This window comes from Mesoplodon densirostris, chromosome 1, assembly GCF_025265405.1.
Source record: "Mesoplodon densirostris isolate mMesDen1 chromosome 1, mMesDen1 primary haplotype, whole genome shotgun sequence".
NCBI classification, from domain to species: domain Eukaryota; kingdom Metazoa; phylum Chordata; class Mammalia; order Artiodactyla; family Ziphiidae; genus Mesoplodon; species Mesoplodon densirostris.
The window spans coordinates 7,534,605-7,551,807 of NC_082661.1; the positions used below are offsets into that span (position 1 = coordinate 7,534,605).

A 17,203-nucleotide genomic window follows, 5' to 3' on the forward strand; every position below is an offset into this window, starting at 1 on the left:
CGACCCTGAGGACAGGGCTCGACCTCTCTGCGTCAGTTTCCGATCTGTAAATCGGGAATGAGTGTTACACGGTTGCTGCCTGGAAGCACACGGGGTGCATTGTGGCTGCAGGGCTTGGCTTCCAGAAGGCCCCCCAAGCTGCCAGTCAGCTGTCAGCTTGGAGCTCTGTTTCCGAATAACTGAGCGCAGGACCTCTGGGACGGCCACAGCGCCTCCTCGTCCCGCAAGCTCGTCCAGGAGGCCCGGGTACCGGCTGGAACAAGTAGAAGGAGCTGGGCTTCTTCCAGGAGCGCACATCTTTCCAGCACCCGGGTCTGAGTGCTAAGAGCCCAGGTTTCAGGGGTGATCACACTCAGGAAGCTAATCCTTTCGCAAAAGAGTCTGTCTTCATTTTTCTGGAGCGGAAGATACAATATGACTCAGACATGCTGGTGCTCTGTGAGCCGCAGCGCCCTCTGCTGGTGCCCGCGGGGCTTCCCACCGCTCTGGGAAGTGGGTCTTGGAGGCGGTTCTTGGAACAACGTGCGTTCTTAAGCCGATGCAGAGGCCTCAGGTGGGCCCTGGCCAGGGTGCAGAGCCTCACCTTGCGAGTGGCCCGGCCACGTGGTAGAACACTTGTTTCCAGGGCGTCTGACCGCAGCCATCACAGCAAGTTCTTACGGGGGACGTTGCTTCGGCTGAACCCTTTGCCATCCATGTTTTGAAGGCCAGTCCCGTGATTCCAGCCCTGTTTACTCAAGACTGTAAGCAAGGCACTGCCACCGCCCCGGTGCCCCCCTGCACACTGGGTTCTTCCTTGCTACCTTTCCTGGTCTCTCTGGAGCCTCCCAGAACTGTGCGCAGAGCTGAGGCAGGAGGCGGCACGGTCATAGGCGGCCTCACGCCCCTGCTGCCGCCCTGACTGTTTGGGGCTGAAAGCCTCCGCTTGCCTAAGAGTCGGCCGAGAAGCAGCAGCAGAGCCTGGGGTGTGCAGCAAGTTCCCCCAAAGCCAGCTCATGCTGCCGTGCGGGGGCCTGGACGGGGCGCTGTCGCGAGCTTGACCCCAGCCCGGGCTGGCGGTGGGTACTGCTCAAGGCCAGCCTCCGGGTTGGGAACAAGCATGAAAACTCTGAAGGGAAAGCCTGCCAACAGTGACAGTATTTTTATTTTACCTTTTTAAGGCCAAGGCAACTGGGTTCTCCTCTCTGAGGCTGGGTTGTGATCAAGTCAGTCAGAGAATTCATCATCAGGTCTTGCAAAATTTAGTCAGGAAAACCCCATGGCTGAAGGAGAGCCAGTGGAAAGATGGGGGTTCGTGAATTGATGAAAAGCCGAGCCACGGGGAAGGCGGTGGTGACTGGCCGTGGCTCTCCGCCCCGGGCAGTGCCGCCGGGACCCCATCGCCCGTGAAAGTGTGTTAGGACGCGGGGGCGAGGAGGGCAGCTAAGGGCCGGCAAAGCGGGGGGTGGCGGGTATGCTGGTGCTGGCCGCGAGCCCCCGCCGCCGCGTGGTGGGGCGCTTGGTTCCGAACCTCGGGTACATCAGAGCGGGGTCATTGGGTCCCTTCCCGCCCCTGCCATCGTGCTGACTCCTCTGCAGTGTGGCTCTGCTTCCTGGCTCCCCGTGTCCAAGTGGTGACACTGAAGAGGGATGGCACGAGGGGTGTGACCGCGGGCGACCCTGCAGCTGTCCCTCCTGATCAGAACGGCCTTATCAGAGCTTTGCCTCCAGACCATGGCGGTGGTGGAAGTGCCGCCCACTTGGATTGCAGTTTCAGCAGGAGGCGGTGGCGGTCCGCCACCCCACCGCCCTCCCTCCCGCGGGCTTCCCGTCTTCCCATCTTCCTCCTGCACATTTGAGCGATGGTTTTCGAGCCAGGTTTACTCTGCACTCTCCCCAAATCAGCCCCTCCAGGTTATCATTCACACCGTTTTGTGTTCAAGCTGAAAACTGCTCTGGGAAGCAAGAGGCGCCGTCCACGGGGGTCAGCGGGTTTGCGCAAATGACGGCCACTCAGGAGTCAGGGAAGCCTTCGCGTCCTGTTAGGCGACGTCGCTGTCTAACTTGCTGGAGGCCTGACCCGCGCTCCACGCGTGCTCAGAGCCCCACCTCTCAGCCAGAGCACTTCCCCACATCCATCGGTGCTCAGGCCAGACTGCAGTGGTCCGTTTCGATCACGGGTCGTGAGCAAACCTCGTGGCAGTTACACAAGAGAACAGTCCCTGTTCGACACAGCAGTAAAGAGATGAAGCTCAGGTTAAGAAGCCCCCTACGTAAGCAAACAAGTAGGGGAAAGAGAAATAGGAAGGAGATACATCGGCGATGGCTGGGAGCCGGCACGTGGAGTTCACTAGGTTGTTCTCTCTAGTTATGTCTATGTTTGAAAATGTGCATAATAGGAACTTGAAAAAAAAACCAACTACTCTGGTAGCAAGTACAGGTGATAAGCGCCGCCCTGCTCACCCAGGAGCGTTGGCCCGGCTCCGGCCCCCGTGACCTGGGGAGAAGTGCTGGCCTCAGGGGGCACCAGGCCCTGGGCGTTCGGTTCTCCCAGCACCACCACAGATTGGGTCCAACTGCCAGAAGTGCTGGGGGCAGCAGAGCTGCGGCTGGGCGCCACGCAAGGTCCCGGCCTCGGGACGCGCGTCGGCCGGAGGCGCGGGGGCCTCGCTCACCTGGACGCTCTCTCTCTGCACAGGTCGCACGGGGCAGGCGGTTGCTGTTCGAGCCAAGGCCTTTGGATTCAGCGTCATATTTTATGACCCCTACTTGCAGGATGGGATAGAGCGGTCCCTGGGCGTGCAGAGGGTCTACACCCTGCAGGACTTACTGTATCAGAGCGACTGCGTCTCCTTGCACTGTAATCTCAACGAACATAACCACCACCTCATCAATGACTTTACTATAAAGCAGGTAAATTGAAATAAATGGTCCCAGACCCTGGAAACTTCTGTCAGAACCAAAGGGGGAATGGGAAACAGTCCATGGACACACCAGTGAGCGGGGAAGAAAGTCCCCCGAGACATCAGCAAGGAGCTGGGCGGGGCCCCCTCCGTGAGATGGGCCGTGGTGAGCGGGGAGGGGCAGGACCCGGCCCAGGACCCAGCAGGGCCCTGCTCTGACCAGGCCTGGCCTCCAAGACAGCCAGTCGACAGGTCACGGCTCCCGCCGCCCCAGCTTGCAGCCCTCTCTCGGGGTCATCGGGAGCGGCCCCCTGGCCCCACGCTGTCACCGAGGCTCCGCACTCCCTTCCCCCGCAGCCGCCGCGCGCGCATCGAACACCCAGACCCGCTACCAGCCACTGCCGCGGCTCTTCTTCAAACCTGGGTGCAGGCTCCTCCCAAGGCGGCGGCGGCGGCGGCACCCGTTGACCAGCTTTTCCCTCCCCCTCACAGATGAGGCAAGGAGCATTCCTAGTGAACGCGGCCCGCGGCGGACTGGTGGATGAGAAAGCCTTAGCCCAAGCCCTCAAGGAAGGCAGGATACGAGGGGCAGCCCTCGACGTGCACGAATCGGAGCCTTTCAGGCAGGTTTGGTAGCTCGGGGCTCGCGCAGGAACTTGCAGGAGCCCCACTGTGAACTCGGGGCAGCTTTCCAGACGGGTCCTGGGTGGGCGCCTGGAGACCAGGTGTACAGCCTCTGCTCTTCTGAGGTCTGGGCTGTATTCTCACCAAGTATAAAAGGGCCAGAAGTTCCCCCAAAGATGATCAGAAAGGGGAGAGGCAGAAAGAAAAATGGTGGTGGCCAAGAGCAGGCTTTTTCTGTCCCCTGGATCACTCTGGCCGGAGGCAGGCTAGTCGGCCCTCCCTAGAATTGTTCCTTCTTTCCGAGTCCCTGATGACGCCTGACGCTAATTACAGTTTTACGAGTATGTTCTTAAAGTCCCAACCCTTAGGACACAGACTGCAGAATCCCACTCTGTTTTATCTGTGTAGCCAGCATTCCACACGGCCAAGGGCTCCCTTTGGACGAGCAGGGCAGAGAGTGACGTGCGTTGTTTTTCTCACCTACTGTGTTTTTTGTATACTCATCTAGCTTTGCTCAGGGTCCCCTGAAAGACGCGCCGAATCTCATTTGTACGCCCCACACGGCCTGGTACAGTGAGCAAGCCTCACTGGAGATGAGGGAGGCGGCCGCCACCGAGATCCGCCGGGCCATCACAGGTGAGCCCTCCGCCGCGCTGGCCGCCTCCGATCCCGGTGACGGACACGCGGAAGGGGGCGTGGGGCTTTGCTGCGGGCAGAGGTGGTCTCTAGGTGTCAAGTTGAAGAAATTCGGAATGAGTTGGGCCCCGTTTCTTTCAGGGGAAGCCAATTCCCTTTTGTATTAGCCAGTGCGAGTCTCGCAAACCTGGACGGGGAGCCCCAGGGGGAGCCGTGGGCAGCTCCCTTGTTTGGCCGAAGCCCAGTGTGGTTCAGGCCCTGGAACAAGTCATATGTTGTGGAAGTACAAGGGCCGGCCCTTCCTATCAAAGAGTAAGAGACTTGTGTTGTAGCTTGTTCCCGCATAACAGAGGAGTATAACATTTAAGTCATTGTGACCTTGAAAAATACGTAGGATTACTTTTAATCATTCTTATTCCAGGTCGCATCCCAGAGAGCTTAAGAAACTGTGTGAACAAGGAATTCTTTGTCACAACAGCTCCCTGGTCAGTAATAGATCAGCAAGCAATTCATCCAGAGCTCAATGGTGCCACATACAGGTGAGGCGAGGAATGGGCTGAGCCCTGCTCCCTGGGGGAGGGCGGAGACGGGGGACTTGGGGACGTTAAGCCAAGCTGAGCGCTAGTGGGAATGACACACTGTCCCCTACTCTCGGTTCTCCCCTTCCTCATTTCCGTGGAACAATCATAGTTTGGGGACCGAGCAGAGAAGTGGAATTCCTGTTTTGAAGGGGGTGAGGGGTACGGTGGGTTGTGCATTCCCCAGCGGGTCTGAATCACTGTTCATTCCGAAGCCTCTTGAAAACCAGAGGGGGTTTCTAGGCGAAAGGGTTCAGAAAAGGTCATCAAGGAAGAGGGCCTGATTTTGTTTTCTAACTTGAACCTTCTGTCCAAGGAGAGCATTCTGGCCAAAGTCCAGTCCATTTGATGGGGGCGGGGCGGGGCGGGGGGGGGGCTTGTTTCTCTGTGAAGCAGGAAGTTTGACCCCAGGGGCACGTGACAGTGACAGAGTTTGGGTGTGACTGAGGCAAGAGAACCTGCACTGGGGACACGAGCCAGGACCCTTGGAAGGGACCAGGGGTTTTGTCTGTGGTCGTTTTCCATGGTTCTCTGGCCGGTTGCAGGGAAATAGCTCCTCCCCCATAAAGGAGAGAAGCTGCAGCGTAGAGTTCCAGAAGGGAACTTTTGTTTTGCTTACTCTGACCCAGGATTGCCTCACCTTGGCAGTACCGGGCCAGATGTCCCGTGCCTTGTAGGATGTATAGTGCAGCCCTGGCCCCCACCCGCTAGATGCCGATAGCACCTCCCACTCCCAATGGTGACAACTAAAACCGCCCCCCAGACACTGCCCGAGGTCCCTGGTTTTGAACCGCTGCTCTAGGGGGTGATTAAATATAGTCTGTGTAAAAGGACCCATACATGAAAGCTCCTACTCTGGGCAAAGCAGCTAAGCGGTTTCTTCCCAAGTCACATGGCTTTATTTACATGCAGCACGTTCTGTTAAAGTCCCACTTGTGTTTTACCCTCATACGCATTTTCAAGCATCACTCGAGCCCAGCACAGCACCAGATTGGACTCCCCTGTTTGTCCGTGTTGGTGGCCTCCCCTTTAAGGGCCACGTCCTAATTATTCCTCTAGACAGAGCAAGGCTCCTTGGCCCCTTGGAAAACTGCTTGTGCTGGAGGGTTGCAGCTCACAGGGATCCGGTTCATCACAGTCCTCCGGGCCAGTCCCTGACCAGCGTCACTGTAACAGGCCGAGACACCGTCCCCCTTACCACAGGTTTGAAGGGTCTTATAACTTGGCGAGGAAGGACTGATTCCAAAGCCCCTGCTTCATAAGTATGTTTTGTCCTCAGTGTTCAGATACAGAGTCCCATCTGTGCACAGCCATTCCCGTGCCTGCAGGATAAGGTGAGGCCACGTCCAGGTGCCCTCCAGGTACCCTCGGAGGGCAGGCGTCCTGCCCGTCACCAGCTCACCATCTCCCCTGCTGCTGCCTTGTCCCCTCCCACATCTAAGTTTACGGGAGCCGGTAACTAACCAGTCTAGGAAGTCACACTTCGCAAGCGTACCTCATGCCGTGTGTTAGGAAATCATCAAAGCCTTTGATATAACGGATGAATACTTTCTAACGCAGCCAGAAAACTTGGGAGTTTATTCTGTCCAAAACGTTTTCCAAATGCGACACGGTTTCCCCACACACAATTAGTACAGTCTACTGCTGTTGCCTAAAAGCTACAAAATTAGTGCTTTGATTGGACTAAATAGGCTTTGTTGTTTATGAATTAGATGTCCATGTTTAAATTTTCTATGTAGATTTCTCCTTGCTTTGGAGGTAGGAAGTATGACAACCCATTCCATAAAAAAAGGCAGAGCTTGGCAGCTTCTGGGGCCTGAACTTAACCGGCCCTTTCTCTTGTGCCCGCCCTCCCTAGATACCCGCCAGGCATCGTGGGCGTGGCTCCGGGAGGACTTCCTGCAGCCATGGAAGGGATCATCCCCGGAGGCATCCCAGTAACCCACAACCTCCCCACGGTGGCACACCCTTCCCAAGCTCCCTCTCCCAACCAGCCCACAAAACACGGGGACAATCGCGAGCACCCCAACGAGCAATAGCAGAGAGTGACGGAAGGTAACCGTTCAGATACACCTGGGACCAAGAGACAGTGGAAAATAGATGAACTAAGAGAAAAGGAAGTTGACAGTCTTTTTAACTGATCCTGGACATACGCATCATTGACGTTGCAGTGTTAAAACTACAAGAGCTCGAAGCCGAGACGTGGGAAAACTGAAGATGTCGTCTGCTTGCCGAGGCGCTGAGAGAGACTAGGACGTGATTTATTAACGACCAACTTCTGTTATTGTGTGTTAAGTTTTTCATCTGTGCATCAAATCACAAAGAATAAATAGATCTTTTTCCTTTATCAGTCCCTTGGACACAGCAGGTCCTGAACACCTTGCTCTAGAATGTTGCATCAGGAGTTCCAAACATCAAAATAAAAAATATTAAGAGGAAATCCCCATCCTATGACTCTAGTCCCTTCGGTCCACGGGGGCTGGTTACCTCTTTTGCTAATAGGAAGATTAAATTACTACAAAATGGGGAGAAAACTGTTTGCCTGTGTTACACAACCGCGAGCATAGGATTGAAGACAGTACAGGCTCCTGTACAGAGAAGTCTCTCCCATCTGAACTGCATACTGAGCGGGCAAGTTGGTTGTGAGTTCAGTAAAAACCCTCTGATGATGCAAAAAAAAAAAAAAAAAAAAAGTATTAAGTTTCACAAGCTGTTTGTACTCAAATATATTTTCTCAGTTTCAGATCCTCAGCTATTTTATTGAGTGGAAAGTCTTGAACTGAAAGGGTTCAAGAAGAATAATGTTGCATTTCCTTATGTCTCAGGAAACACTTTTTATGGTAACTTGTCAGATTGTCTATGAACAAACCCACTTTTTTAGACATTGATAAAGTCTTCTTTTCTTCACGTGATATTTTATACAAGAACACTTCAGGTGTGTTATTAGATGTGACTGATTTTAACAAATCCTATTAGATTTGTATCAACTAGTTACATGTTATATTCATAGTCTTTTGTGAATCATCGCCTTTTTGTTTAAAAAGATGGCCTATTTTGAGCCTTTGTATAGGTACATTCCTGTTTTTGTGACAAAAGAAACCTTTAAAACTGTCCCAAACAGAAAAATAATGGCTATCAGAAATATGTTTTGTTTTAGTGTGAGTTACCGTTACTGTATTTGTTTATTGTAAAGGTGGACATTTAGCGTTCAGTGCAGTTTTCAATAAAAAGTAATAAAAATTTCTGTTAAGCTCTGAAATTCAAGTACAACTCACCAATGTAAAAGTTCTCTCCTTGAGATGTTTAAAGGCAACTGCATTTTCAATTAGCCAGTTTCCCAACCCTTGTTATTCCGAGGCTCCACGGTTTACAGTACTTTTCTATCATCCACCTATTCCATAACCAGATGCAAGAATGCTGATAATTACTTCATGTGATAGTTTAATTGAAAAAAATCAAAACTTCACATAAGTCCATCCTTATCAAATCATGCCATCCTTAAGACAAAATAGTGGGTTAGAACTAAGTCAATTCAAGAAACAAAATTGGTCAAGTTTTAGAATTTTGATTTTAATTTACCCAAAAGCAAAATTATCTGGCTCAAGCATTAATGCAGGAAGGGAGGTGAATCTCAAAAAAAAATTTTTTTAATGATATTTACAAAGAAATGTTGCAAAATAATTAACATCAGCCATTTCCATAGGTTAGGAACTTTCCGTTGATTTTATGGGTCTTCCTTCTCAAATAGCATTAAACCCCTTACTACTAGCGATATCTGCACATGTCAGTCACGTCCAACAATTCCAGGTACCGAACTCCTTTTCAGCCGCCTCCCCCGATCCTTTCCCATTTAGAAAAAGAGTCACGGCCACTTAAAGCATCAACCTCCTCACTCATTTTAAGGTGGTGGTCCCATCCCAACTCTCCCATGAAAAATTACACTGAAGCCACCTGACACGGATAGAGAGATCCTGGACAGAGACGGAGCAAATGGTTACTGACCTATCACTCCGGGCAGCAGAGCGGCAGCTCAAGATCATCTTCACAACCACGTGTCAACCACTTGTCAAACAGGCAATCAGTGAGGGGGTGACGTATGCACAAAAAGGAGACCCCAACCGCCTATGCACAGCAATAGTCCCTTAACACAGATTAAGTCTGTGACACGATGAGCCTAAAAGCCAAAAACATAAAAAGGTCCAAATCCATGGTGCACCTGGGTTGTAACTGACAGAAAACACCACACTGTATTCTCCCTAGAAAAAGAACTATGAAGTCCATACAGTTAAAGGTATTACTGTCCGGAGTCAACCAAAAGACATACAGTATCTGTCACCCTGCCATATATAATCTGAGAAAGGACTGCAAACTCTATCTTAGGACAACAGTTATGGCTGTTTGATAGTTCAAGAGCTTAACATAGCATTGATTCACCAAAATGTTGGCCTTTACCAGCCAATCTGCTGTGAAAACCATTTAAAGCCCCATCCCTGTCTGGAGCCTAAGAAATGGAGTCATATATATATATATATATATATATATAATTCTTTCCCACAGGGAAGAATGCTGTACCTGTTAAACTAGATGTGGTCAGGGTCACTGATCTATAAATAAATAAATAAAGAGGCACCTCAGGGGACACACCACGCAGCAAACACAACACACGGAGGCTAAGGCTAAAGACCAAGCCTGCAGTTTCCTAAACAGCACTGACTGTAACGTAGACCCTAAGCAACTAGACGCTTTTCCCTCAAACATTTCTCTTCGGCTTCTTCAACTGGGAGAGCAGTTTTTGCTTAACAGCAACTAGAACAGGACGTCTGGCCACTAAAGAATTCTCTCCCTATATATGGAGAAAAGTTTATAGGGATGCTGTGCTATGTAATCAGAATGGCAGCTTTCTCAAAAATTAATTCTGTCCAAAATGAAAGCAAACCATAGAATCAATTTGTAAGAAAACATGAACCATTTGAAACAGTAACATACACCATTATTACATCAAAATTCATTCATATGGAATCAAATTGCAAATATTTTTCCTGCAAGTTCTAGCATGCAGCAAAAGCGATCATCCTGGGAACACGTTTCAAGGAGTGTTCAGAGAGGGAAGAAAGAACTGAAGAGATGACATCTCATAGGTAATTTTCTATTTTTAGTATTCCAGCATCAAATCTGAGGTTGTGCACATTTCAACGGCATCTAAACAGAACTTAGAAGAAAACAAGAAAATATTTCAAGGTTTTCACAGCCTTTTCATCAAAGGGAAGGAAAATTGTGTGTGTGTGTGTGTGTGTGTGGCTTCTTTCCAAATTCCTTGCCACATCAATAGTCTACAAAGTGCTTACCAGGACACTAAAGTCTTTTTGTGTTCCTGAGATAGGTCTGAAATTTTTACCCAGTTTTGAATGTATACCTGAAGTGGTCAAATAATACTTTTTGTAGAAAGTTTTCCTAACTAAGATTATAGTCTTAACTTTAAGTAAGAATGGCCACAATTAACCAACATGCAAAAATTCTCAGACTACTCACTGAGAAATTCATTATACAATGCATTTACCACCTTACTGCGTTCTTAAATCTTTATTCTATACTGAACTGATATTCCCAATTAGCCCAAGCAAAGGCATGCCTTTCTAACACAATTTGCTTAAAGCAGAGTTGATGATAAAAGACAGTTAAGAATCCACAGACCCTGTGCATGGCACCCTGGGAGAGTATAACATTGTCAACAGAGTCAAGTGGGCAAATTTCACACAATTCATTCAGTTACATACGAGTGGGCCGGCTCCCCCGAGCACTCCCCCGCCAGCACTCCCCTCACTTACATCCACCAAATAACTATTCACAAAGAGACTGCTGCCCAGAGTCTGGTAGAAGAAGCCCCAGCTTAAGGGCACTCTTCCAAACAAATAAATACCTAAACACTGAAAAGGGGCATATCAGAAACTTTAAAAAAGACAAAATAATAGAAACCAAAACCCTTTCCAAAACAAGGGAACGATGTCTATGCAAAGTTTGCTCAATAAAAAATCCTTACTTTTCTTACAGTTTGTTCCTTAAAGATTTGATTTTATTTTATTGGGCACAACAGGAACTAAATTATTAATAAAAATAAAAGCTTGTTTTTATTTTTATGTTTTGCTGTGGATAATTTGTACAAAAAGTTTCCAAATCTCTAACGAGCTCTGGTGAGAAATCATGTAAAATGGATCTTTTAAGATGCAAGTAGAACGCCAGGTTCTACTTAAAAAAGAATTCTCTCAAAGGAACAAAGACTGATCTGCCATGTGCTTTTGGAGGTGCCCATGCTGGAAAAAACTTCTCAATACTATGAAGATGCTGGTACAACTTTTCCTATTACACAACTTCTTACACAACCACATGCGTTACATTTATAGACAGATTTACAATTTGAAAGGAAAAAAGTTCTGTCTTAATAAAATTCATTTTTTTACAAACTGCAGTCCAAAGTTCTGTCTCCTCACACAGCAGACGCATCATCTCCGTTGGGTGTGGATCAGAAAAACCCTTCCAAGCAGATCCTGCCAGATTCGCTTCATTCCGTGCCATGCGCTCTGCCTGGAGCACCACGGTAACCCGGAGGTCACCACGGTAACCCGGAGGTCACCACAGAGCCGGTACCTTGCTCTTCTTCTGCTCTTTGATTCTTTTCATTCATCTTCATCATCTTCGTCTTCCTCCCCATCAGACAGGGATGTACAAGGCCGGATCTGTCGGTAGCGGTCAAGCCATTTTTCTACCATTTGCGTGACCAGAGGGTGATTTCGCCGCCGAGAGCTCTTCTGCATGGCCACGAGGACTCCTCCCTCAGTCACACAGCAGTCCAGCCACTCCCTGAGCAGCTTTTCTTGCTGTTCCTCATTACCTAGCTTTTAGAGGAATGTGAAGAAGACGGAAAATAATACAACAGATCAGAGACTTGACAGGAAAAATTTAACAGAAACCTACAGCTGGTATGATTAATGAAAAAGGCCAGAGCAACGAAGTGCTTCAACATGGTTTCCACCTCTCATCAATTTTATGTTTAAAACCCAGTTTCCTATGGTTAAATAGAAAAAAACATCAGTGGGAAAATTCACAGGAAAACCTAGAGGGAAGAATAGCCTAGTAATAAGTTAATTTGTTTGATATAATAGCAAAAAGCAAATGTTATCTAATAAGCTGATCCTGGCAAAGAAAAAGCTAGAAAGAGAAAGTTGCAGCTTCAGACAGAACAAGGTAAGTTTACTCAATGTACAGACGCCTAAGTTACAAAAATTATCTATGAACTTTTTTCTTAATATCACGGTTATAAAAAGTTTATAATTATTACTAGTATATGAAATAAAAGACCAATAATTTTATAAGAATTTGGGCTTTCTGAGAGCGCTCTTTTACACATTCTCGCCACCCCCCCCCGCCGGGCGCGCACCACCCTCTCCCCCGCAGCTCCAGTGACCTCCCACCTGGCGTCCTGCTCCTGTTCCCACCACTGCCCAGGTATCTAGTCTCAACCGAGTTGCCAGTATTCCTCTTCTGGGCAAACTGGCTGTTGGCTCCCCAGCTTACCCAGAATAAAGCCAAAGATTTAAAAGACCGCTGACGACCCCATGCCACCCCTTAACCTCTCAGCCTTGTCTCTCCCCGCTTGCCCAATCCCCACAAACCACACTGGCTTGAACTTCCCTCTACCTACAACTCTCTTCCCCCAGATTCCGCAAGACTCCTTCCTCTTTCAGGTCTCAATTCAGGCGTCACCTCCTCAGTGATGCCTTACCTTGGGCCCCTGGTGGCCCCCTCATCCCCCTCACCCCATCTTTTTACTTTTTCTCCTCAGCACTCAGCACTACCTGAGGGCTAGGACTTTGGTCTTCACTGCTTTATCTCTGCACAGCACATCCTACACAGCCGTTCTGAAAAGATAAATTTCAAAGTCTGTCTGACCAGGATTTATAGACAGGGACAACTACTACGACCAAATTCAAAATTGTCAGTGGTAGTACAGATAATACCGCACCTGAAAGACACACTACGCTGGGTTCCGGTACACTGCTGCTACCTTAAGTAATACAAGAAACAGGCTTCTTACCTCCTGAGCAGAAAGAAAGTGCACATGGAGTAACTTCCTTTCACTGTCAACCAGAGGCAGAAATGTAATGGTGACGTCGTCATCGGTGTTCAGGTTAGCACCAGCACCTCGGTTACCATAGCCATCATTTTCCATGGCAACCAAAGCAGAGAAGTGGCCCCTTGTATAGCCCAGAGCAATCGGACTTTTCCAACAAAAACTCTGTTCCCACAACAAAGGCAAATACACACCTGGAAAGAGGGAAGAAAGTCACAATGAGATTTTCAGGATGTGACTGCAATGTGCATTAAAATAATAAACAAGAAAGTTCCAAAATACTCATGATAATGGCTTACCTTGAAACCGAGTATATCCCAAAGTTTCTCCCCGGAAACTTTTATAATATTTTACTCCATAAACTATAATTGGTCGTCTAAGAATATGTGCAAGTACAAAAATGTGGGTCTGTTCCAAACTTGCTCCAGGCTGTACAGAACAAAATAAAAGAAAGCAAATTCTCTTTAAAACATTTATTACCACCCCGGAAAACCGATGTGTGTAACACAACGCTACCCTCCTTCATTACACTATCTCAATTCATTTAAAAAATATAGTAATACTACTGTCAAACTAAAGAGTTTGATTCCTCAAATAGCAAAGTCCAATAAAAGAAATCTGCCAAGTTTATGTACAGGTATCCTTCATTATCCAAACTCAAGAACTGAACACATTTGGTTAAATATTGATTTCAGAAACAAGAGATTCAGACAGCAAAGGAAGGTTGATTTATATAACTGCCTTCTGGTTAAGTTACTTGTGAAAGTACTACCTACAGCAAGGTCCACCCGAAGTAAGCTTCGTTATTTGACATAAATAATAATGAGCTTCGTTATTTCACACAAACATAAATGGCTGCATCACCTAAGGCAAGAACATGCAACAGGTCTCCCTTCCCCCTATGATGATTCCAACGGCACCTTTACAGGAGGTACATGTCTCAGGTGTAAAAGTCACTGTGAACCCTGCCCAAATGGCCCAAAGACAGAAGGTACTTCCCTCAGAGGGTACTAATGAATTATGATGCTTTCTGCCAAGAGAAGAAGTGGTTTGTTGTGCATATATTTGAAGTTTACAGTTAAGTATATTAATATGCTTCATAAAATAAAACTAGCATGAGCGTGAGGGACAGCCCTACACAATACATCCATAAAAGTTCATCCCCAAGTTAGTTGCTCATTCCTGTCCACGGCACCTTCTCCTTGGCCTACGTCACGTGGACAGGGGCCCCTCACCTGGGGAGCCTTATGAAGATCACAACTTGATCCTCAGGGGCCTGACAGCTCAGCATCAGCACCCACTACTAGCACAGTGATCTTGGGGAAGGGTCCCCTCGGACACAGAATGGGAGCTAACCTGCAGGTAGGTAAAACAGGCATAAAGCCACCACTTTTAAAATTTTTAATTTATTATTTTTTAAAAGTTTTATTGGAGTCGAGTTGATTTACAATGTCGTGTTAGTTTCTGCTGTACAGCAAAGTGAATTGTTATACATATACCTATATCCACTCTTTTTTAGATTCTTTTCCCATATAGGTCATTACAGAGTATTGAGTAGAGTTCCCTGTGCTACACAGTAGGTCCTTATTAGCTATCTATTTTATATATAATAGTGTGTGTATGTCAATCCCAAAAAGTCACCTTTCTGTGAGGACAATATAACTGAAGAGTAATCTGAGGAAATGTTTAAGAGGTTAGAATCACCAAGTACAACTTTTATTTGGACAGTTTTTTAATCACTTAATATAAGAAACATGTTGCCTGCCCTGTTCTGCAGGGAGGACCTGCCTATGGTCCCAGAGCTGATAAACAGCAGTCACTAGAGCCCACGTCACCTGCTGCCAAGTCAAGCGCTCTTCCCTTCACGCCACACTGCCTCCCACACGGTCTGCATGTAAACCAAGGCATTCAGAGCAGCCGCCCCACTCTTCTCATAGGAGCGACGCGCCCTGAAGCACTCTTACCTGACTAGCCAGAGAGAGTATAAATGCCCAGTCTTCTTGCCACTGTTCTTCTCTCAAGGAAAAATGTAAACCAAAGCTCTGAGAATACCAGGACTCCCAGTCTTTCCAACGTGTATAAAACCTAAAAGCAACAGAGTAACAAAGAAGCCTTTCTATAAACAGTTCGTTTAATGTTCCAATCATTTATTTAATGTGGTCTTTAAGCAATTCAAATGCAGAGATTAATAATTAATTTTACCTGGCTTGCAGTGTATTTTTCCAATTAAAAATGCCTCCTTTCTGCTAGCAGACATCTTTTAACATATCCTCAGACATAATTTGATTCACCACCCACCAAATTTTCATCAAAACTACAAACACTAGTGATGAGAACAGTTGATTTCAATTGTCTACTACTGGTTTACAAATTAAAAATAAAAACACTCAAAATTGTCTGAGAGGTTGGATAAAAACCAAAGACACTACATTTCTCCATTAATGAATAGTATCCACTACTTGGTCACAGACTAGAAATAGCCCATGTGTTTACAAGAATATCAAAATCACTTCCTTGAGATTTCATTAAATAAAATTGTTTGATTATCACATGACAATCAAAAAATCACTGTAACTACAAGAACAATCCCTTCTTCATGCTTAATACCTCTTTAAATACTTCAGCCTAATAAATTATGAAGACTAAAAATTAAATTAGGCCACTGGTAGACTGAATTACTAAAAGCAAAACATTCTTTTTTTTTTAGATCTAGTATACAAATTAAATAAAGCCAGATATAATTATGCTCAAAACTGTGATCCACTGTCTTACAAAACTAACCAGCAAAGACCTCTGAAGACATTTAACCTGTTTGTAACATTACATTCCTCTCACATGTAGTGAACTATCAGAAACCCCCAATACTTTTATGTATTTGAATTCTAGGTAAAAGAATCAAAAGATCAGAAAACATTCTTTTGCTGTTGTTGAAAAGTGAAGGTATTAAATGTCTTAGTGTCACACGTTTCTTTAGAGTAACTTAATGCAGGGCTCTGTAAAAAGTAAATTAATATATTTTAGATTTAAAAAAGAATGTTACTGAGGCTTAACTCTTGTTTGATTAGAAAAAAAAACTTTTCTATGCCAGATAACCATAGGTTTTTTCTTTTTAAATCAAGAATGTAAGTTTCAATGCCAAATGTTTAAAAATAAAATATGGATATTCCTCTTTTAAAATACCTAAGATACACAGAAATATATTTCAATGCACCAATGACAAAATACATTGTTTTAATAAGTTCGAGGAGAAATATCATGAAACACAGAAAGTTGCTGCAGTTAAGAAATTTCTTGGTTGCTGCCTAGGATCATTTTATGAATGAGATACCTAAATTTGCCAGAAATCAAATGATGACTTCACTCAAAACTCAAGACGGGGCCTCCCTGGTGGCGCAAGTGGTTGAGAGTCCGCCTGCCGATGCAGGGGATACGGGTTCGTGCCCTGGTCTGGGAGGATCCCATATGCCGCGGAGCGGCTGGGCCCGTGAGCCATGGCCGCTGAGCCTGCGCGTCCGGAGCCTGCGCGTCCGGAGCCTGTGCTCCGCAACGGGGGAGGCCACAACAGTGAGAGGCCCGCATACCGAAAAAAAAAAAAAAAAAAAAAAAAAAAAAAAAAAAACTCAAGACGACTGCAGAAAAAGGGTGTTCAAAGAATATATTTTAAAAATAAGCATGTTCAAATAATCACACCCACCACACAAAGACCTAAACACTCAAGCTACCTGGCTCACTGAGAACAGACAAGAAAACCAAATCCAGGAATACAAGACCAAGCGGGACAGCAAGTTTGGCTTTAACATTCAGAAGTCAAGTCTGGGCCTCCCTGGTGGCGCAGTGGTTAAGAATCTGCCTGCCAATGCAGGGGACACGGGTTTGAGCCCTGGTCCAGGAAGATCCCACATGCCACAGAGCAACTAAGCCCATGCGCCACAACTACTGAGCCTGCGCTCTAGAGCCCGCGTGCCACAACTAATGAAGCCCGTAGCCCCCGCTCACCACAACTAGAGAAAGCCCGCGAGCAGCAACGAAGACCCAATGCAGCCAAAAATAAATAAATTTATTTTTTTAAAAAGTCAATTCCACATTCATGGATGAATTCCACATTCAGTGCAATCTCTATCAAAATCTCAGAGGACTTTTCTGCAGAAGCTAGAACCTAAAATTTATCTAGAAATCCAAAGAATTCAGAATAGCAAAAAGAATCTTGAAAAAGAAGTATAAAGTTGGAAGACTTATACTCCAGATTTCAAAACCTACCACAAAGCTACAATCATCAAGAAGGTCTAATGTTGGCATCAGAACAGACATACGTATCAACAGGAAAACATTGAGAGTCCAGAAATAAACTTTTACTTTTA

At 46.7% G+C, this 17,203-nt stretch overlaps 2 protein-coding genes across 10 annotated transcripts in view; one reads left to right on the forward strand and one right to left on the reverse strand.

The window, feature by feature from the left end:
* Positions 1 to 8,022, forward strand: part of CTBP2 (C-terminal binding protein 2) — a 162,639-nt gene extending 154,617 nt beyond the window's left edge. For 6 of the 8 annotated variants that reach the window (XM_060098430.1, XM_060098428.1, XM_060098433.1 and 3 more), the window contains 7 exons: positions 2,678 to 2,892; positions 3,375 to 3,505; positions 4,015 to 4,142; positions 4,564 to 4,681; positions 5,780 to 5,923; positions 6,000 to 6,054; positions 6,579 to 8,005. In XM_060098430.1, the coding sequence (XP_059954413.1) occupies positions 2,678 to 2,892; positions 3,375 to 3,505; positions 4,015 to 4,142; positions 4,564 to 4,681; positions 5,780 to 5,923; positions 6,000 to 6,054; positions 6,579 to 6,779 (992 nt within the window). In that variant the 3' untranslated portion in view covers positions 6,780 to 8,005. Of the gene's footprint in view, positions 1 to 2,677; positions 2,893 to 3,374; positions 3,506 to 4,014; positions 4,143 to 4,563; positions 4,682 to 5,779; positions 5,924 to 5,999; positions 6,055 to 6,578 lie in introns of all 8 variants that reach the window. The other 2 variants (XM_060098434.1, XM_060098427.1) reach the window with 2 other exon arrangements.
* Positions 8,023 to 8,121: 99 nt separating this feature from the next.
* The window catches only part of ZRANB1 (zinc finger RANBP2-type containing 1), a 72,167-nt gene continuing 63,085 nt past the window's right edge, over positions 8,122 to 17,203 (reverse strand). Inside the window, exons 7-10 of one of the 2 annotated variants that reach the window (XM_060098436.1) lie at positions 14,810 to 14,930; positions 13,145 to 13,274; positions 12,810 to 13,039; positions 8,122 to 11,610 (exon numbers count right to left, since the gene is read on the reverse strand). In XM_060098436.1, coding sequence (XP_059954419.1) covers positions 11,392 to 11,610; positions 12,810 to 13,039; positions 13,145 to 13,274; positions 14,810 to 14,930 — 700 coding nt within the window. In that variant the 3' untranslated portion in view covers positions 8,122 to 11,391. The remainder of the gene's footprint in view (positions 11,611 to 12,809; positions 13,040 to 13,144; positions 13,275 to 14,809; positions 14,931 to 17,203) is intronic. The other variant, XM_060098435.1, reaches the window with a different exon arrangement.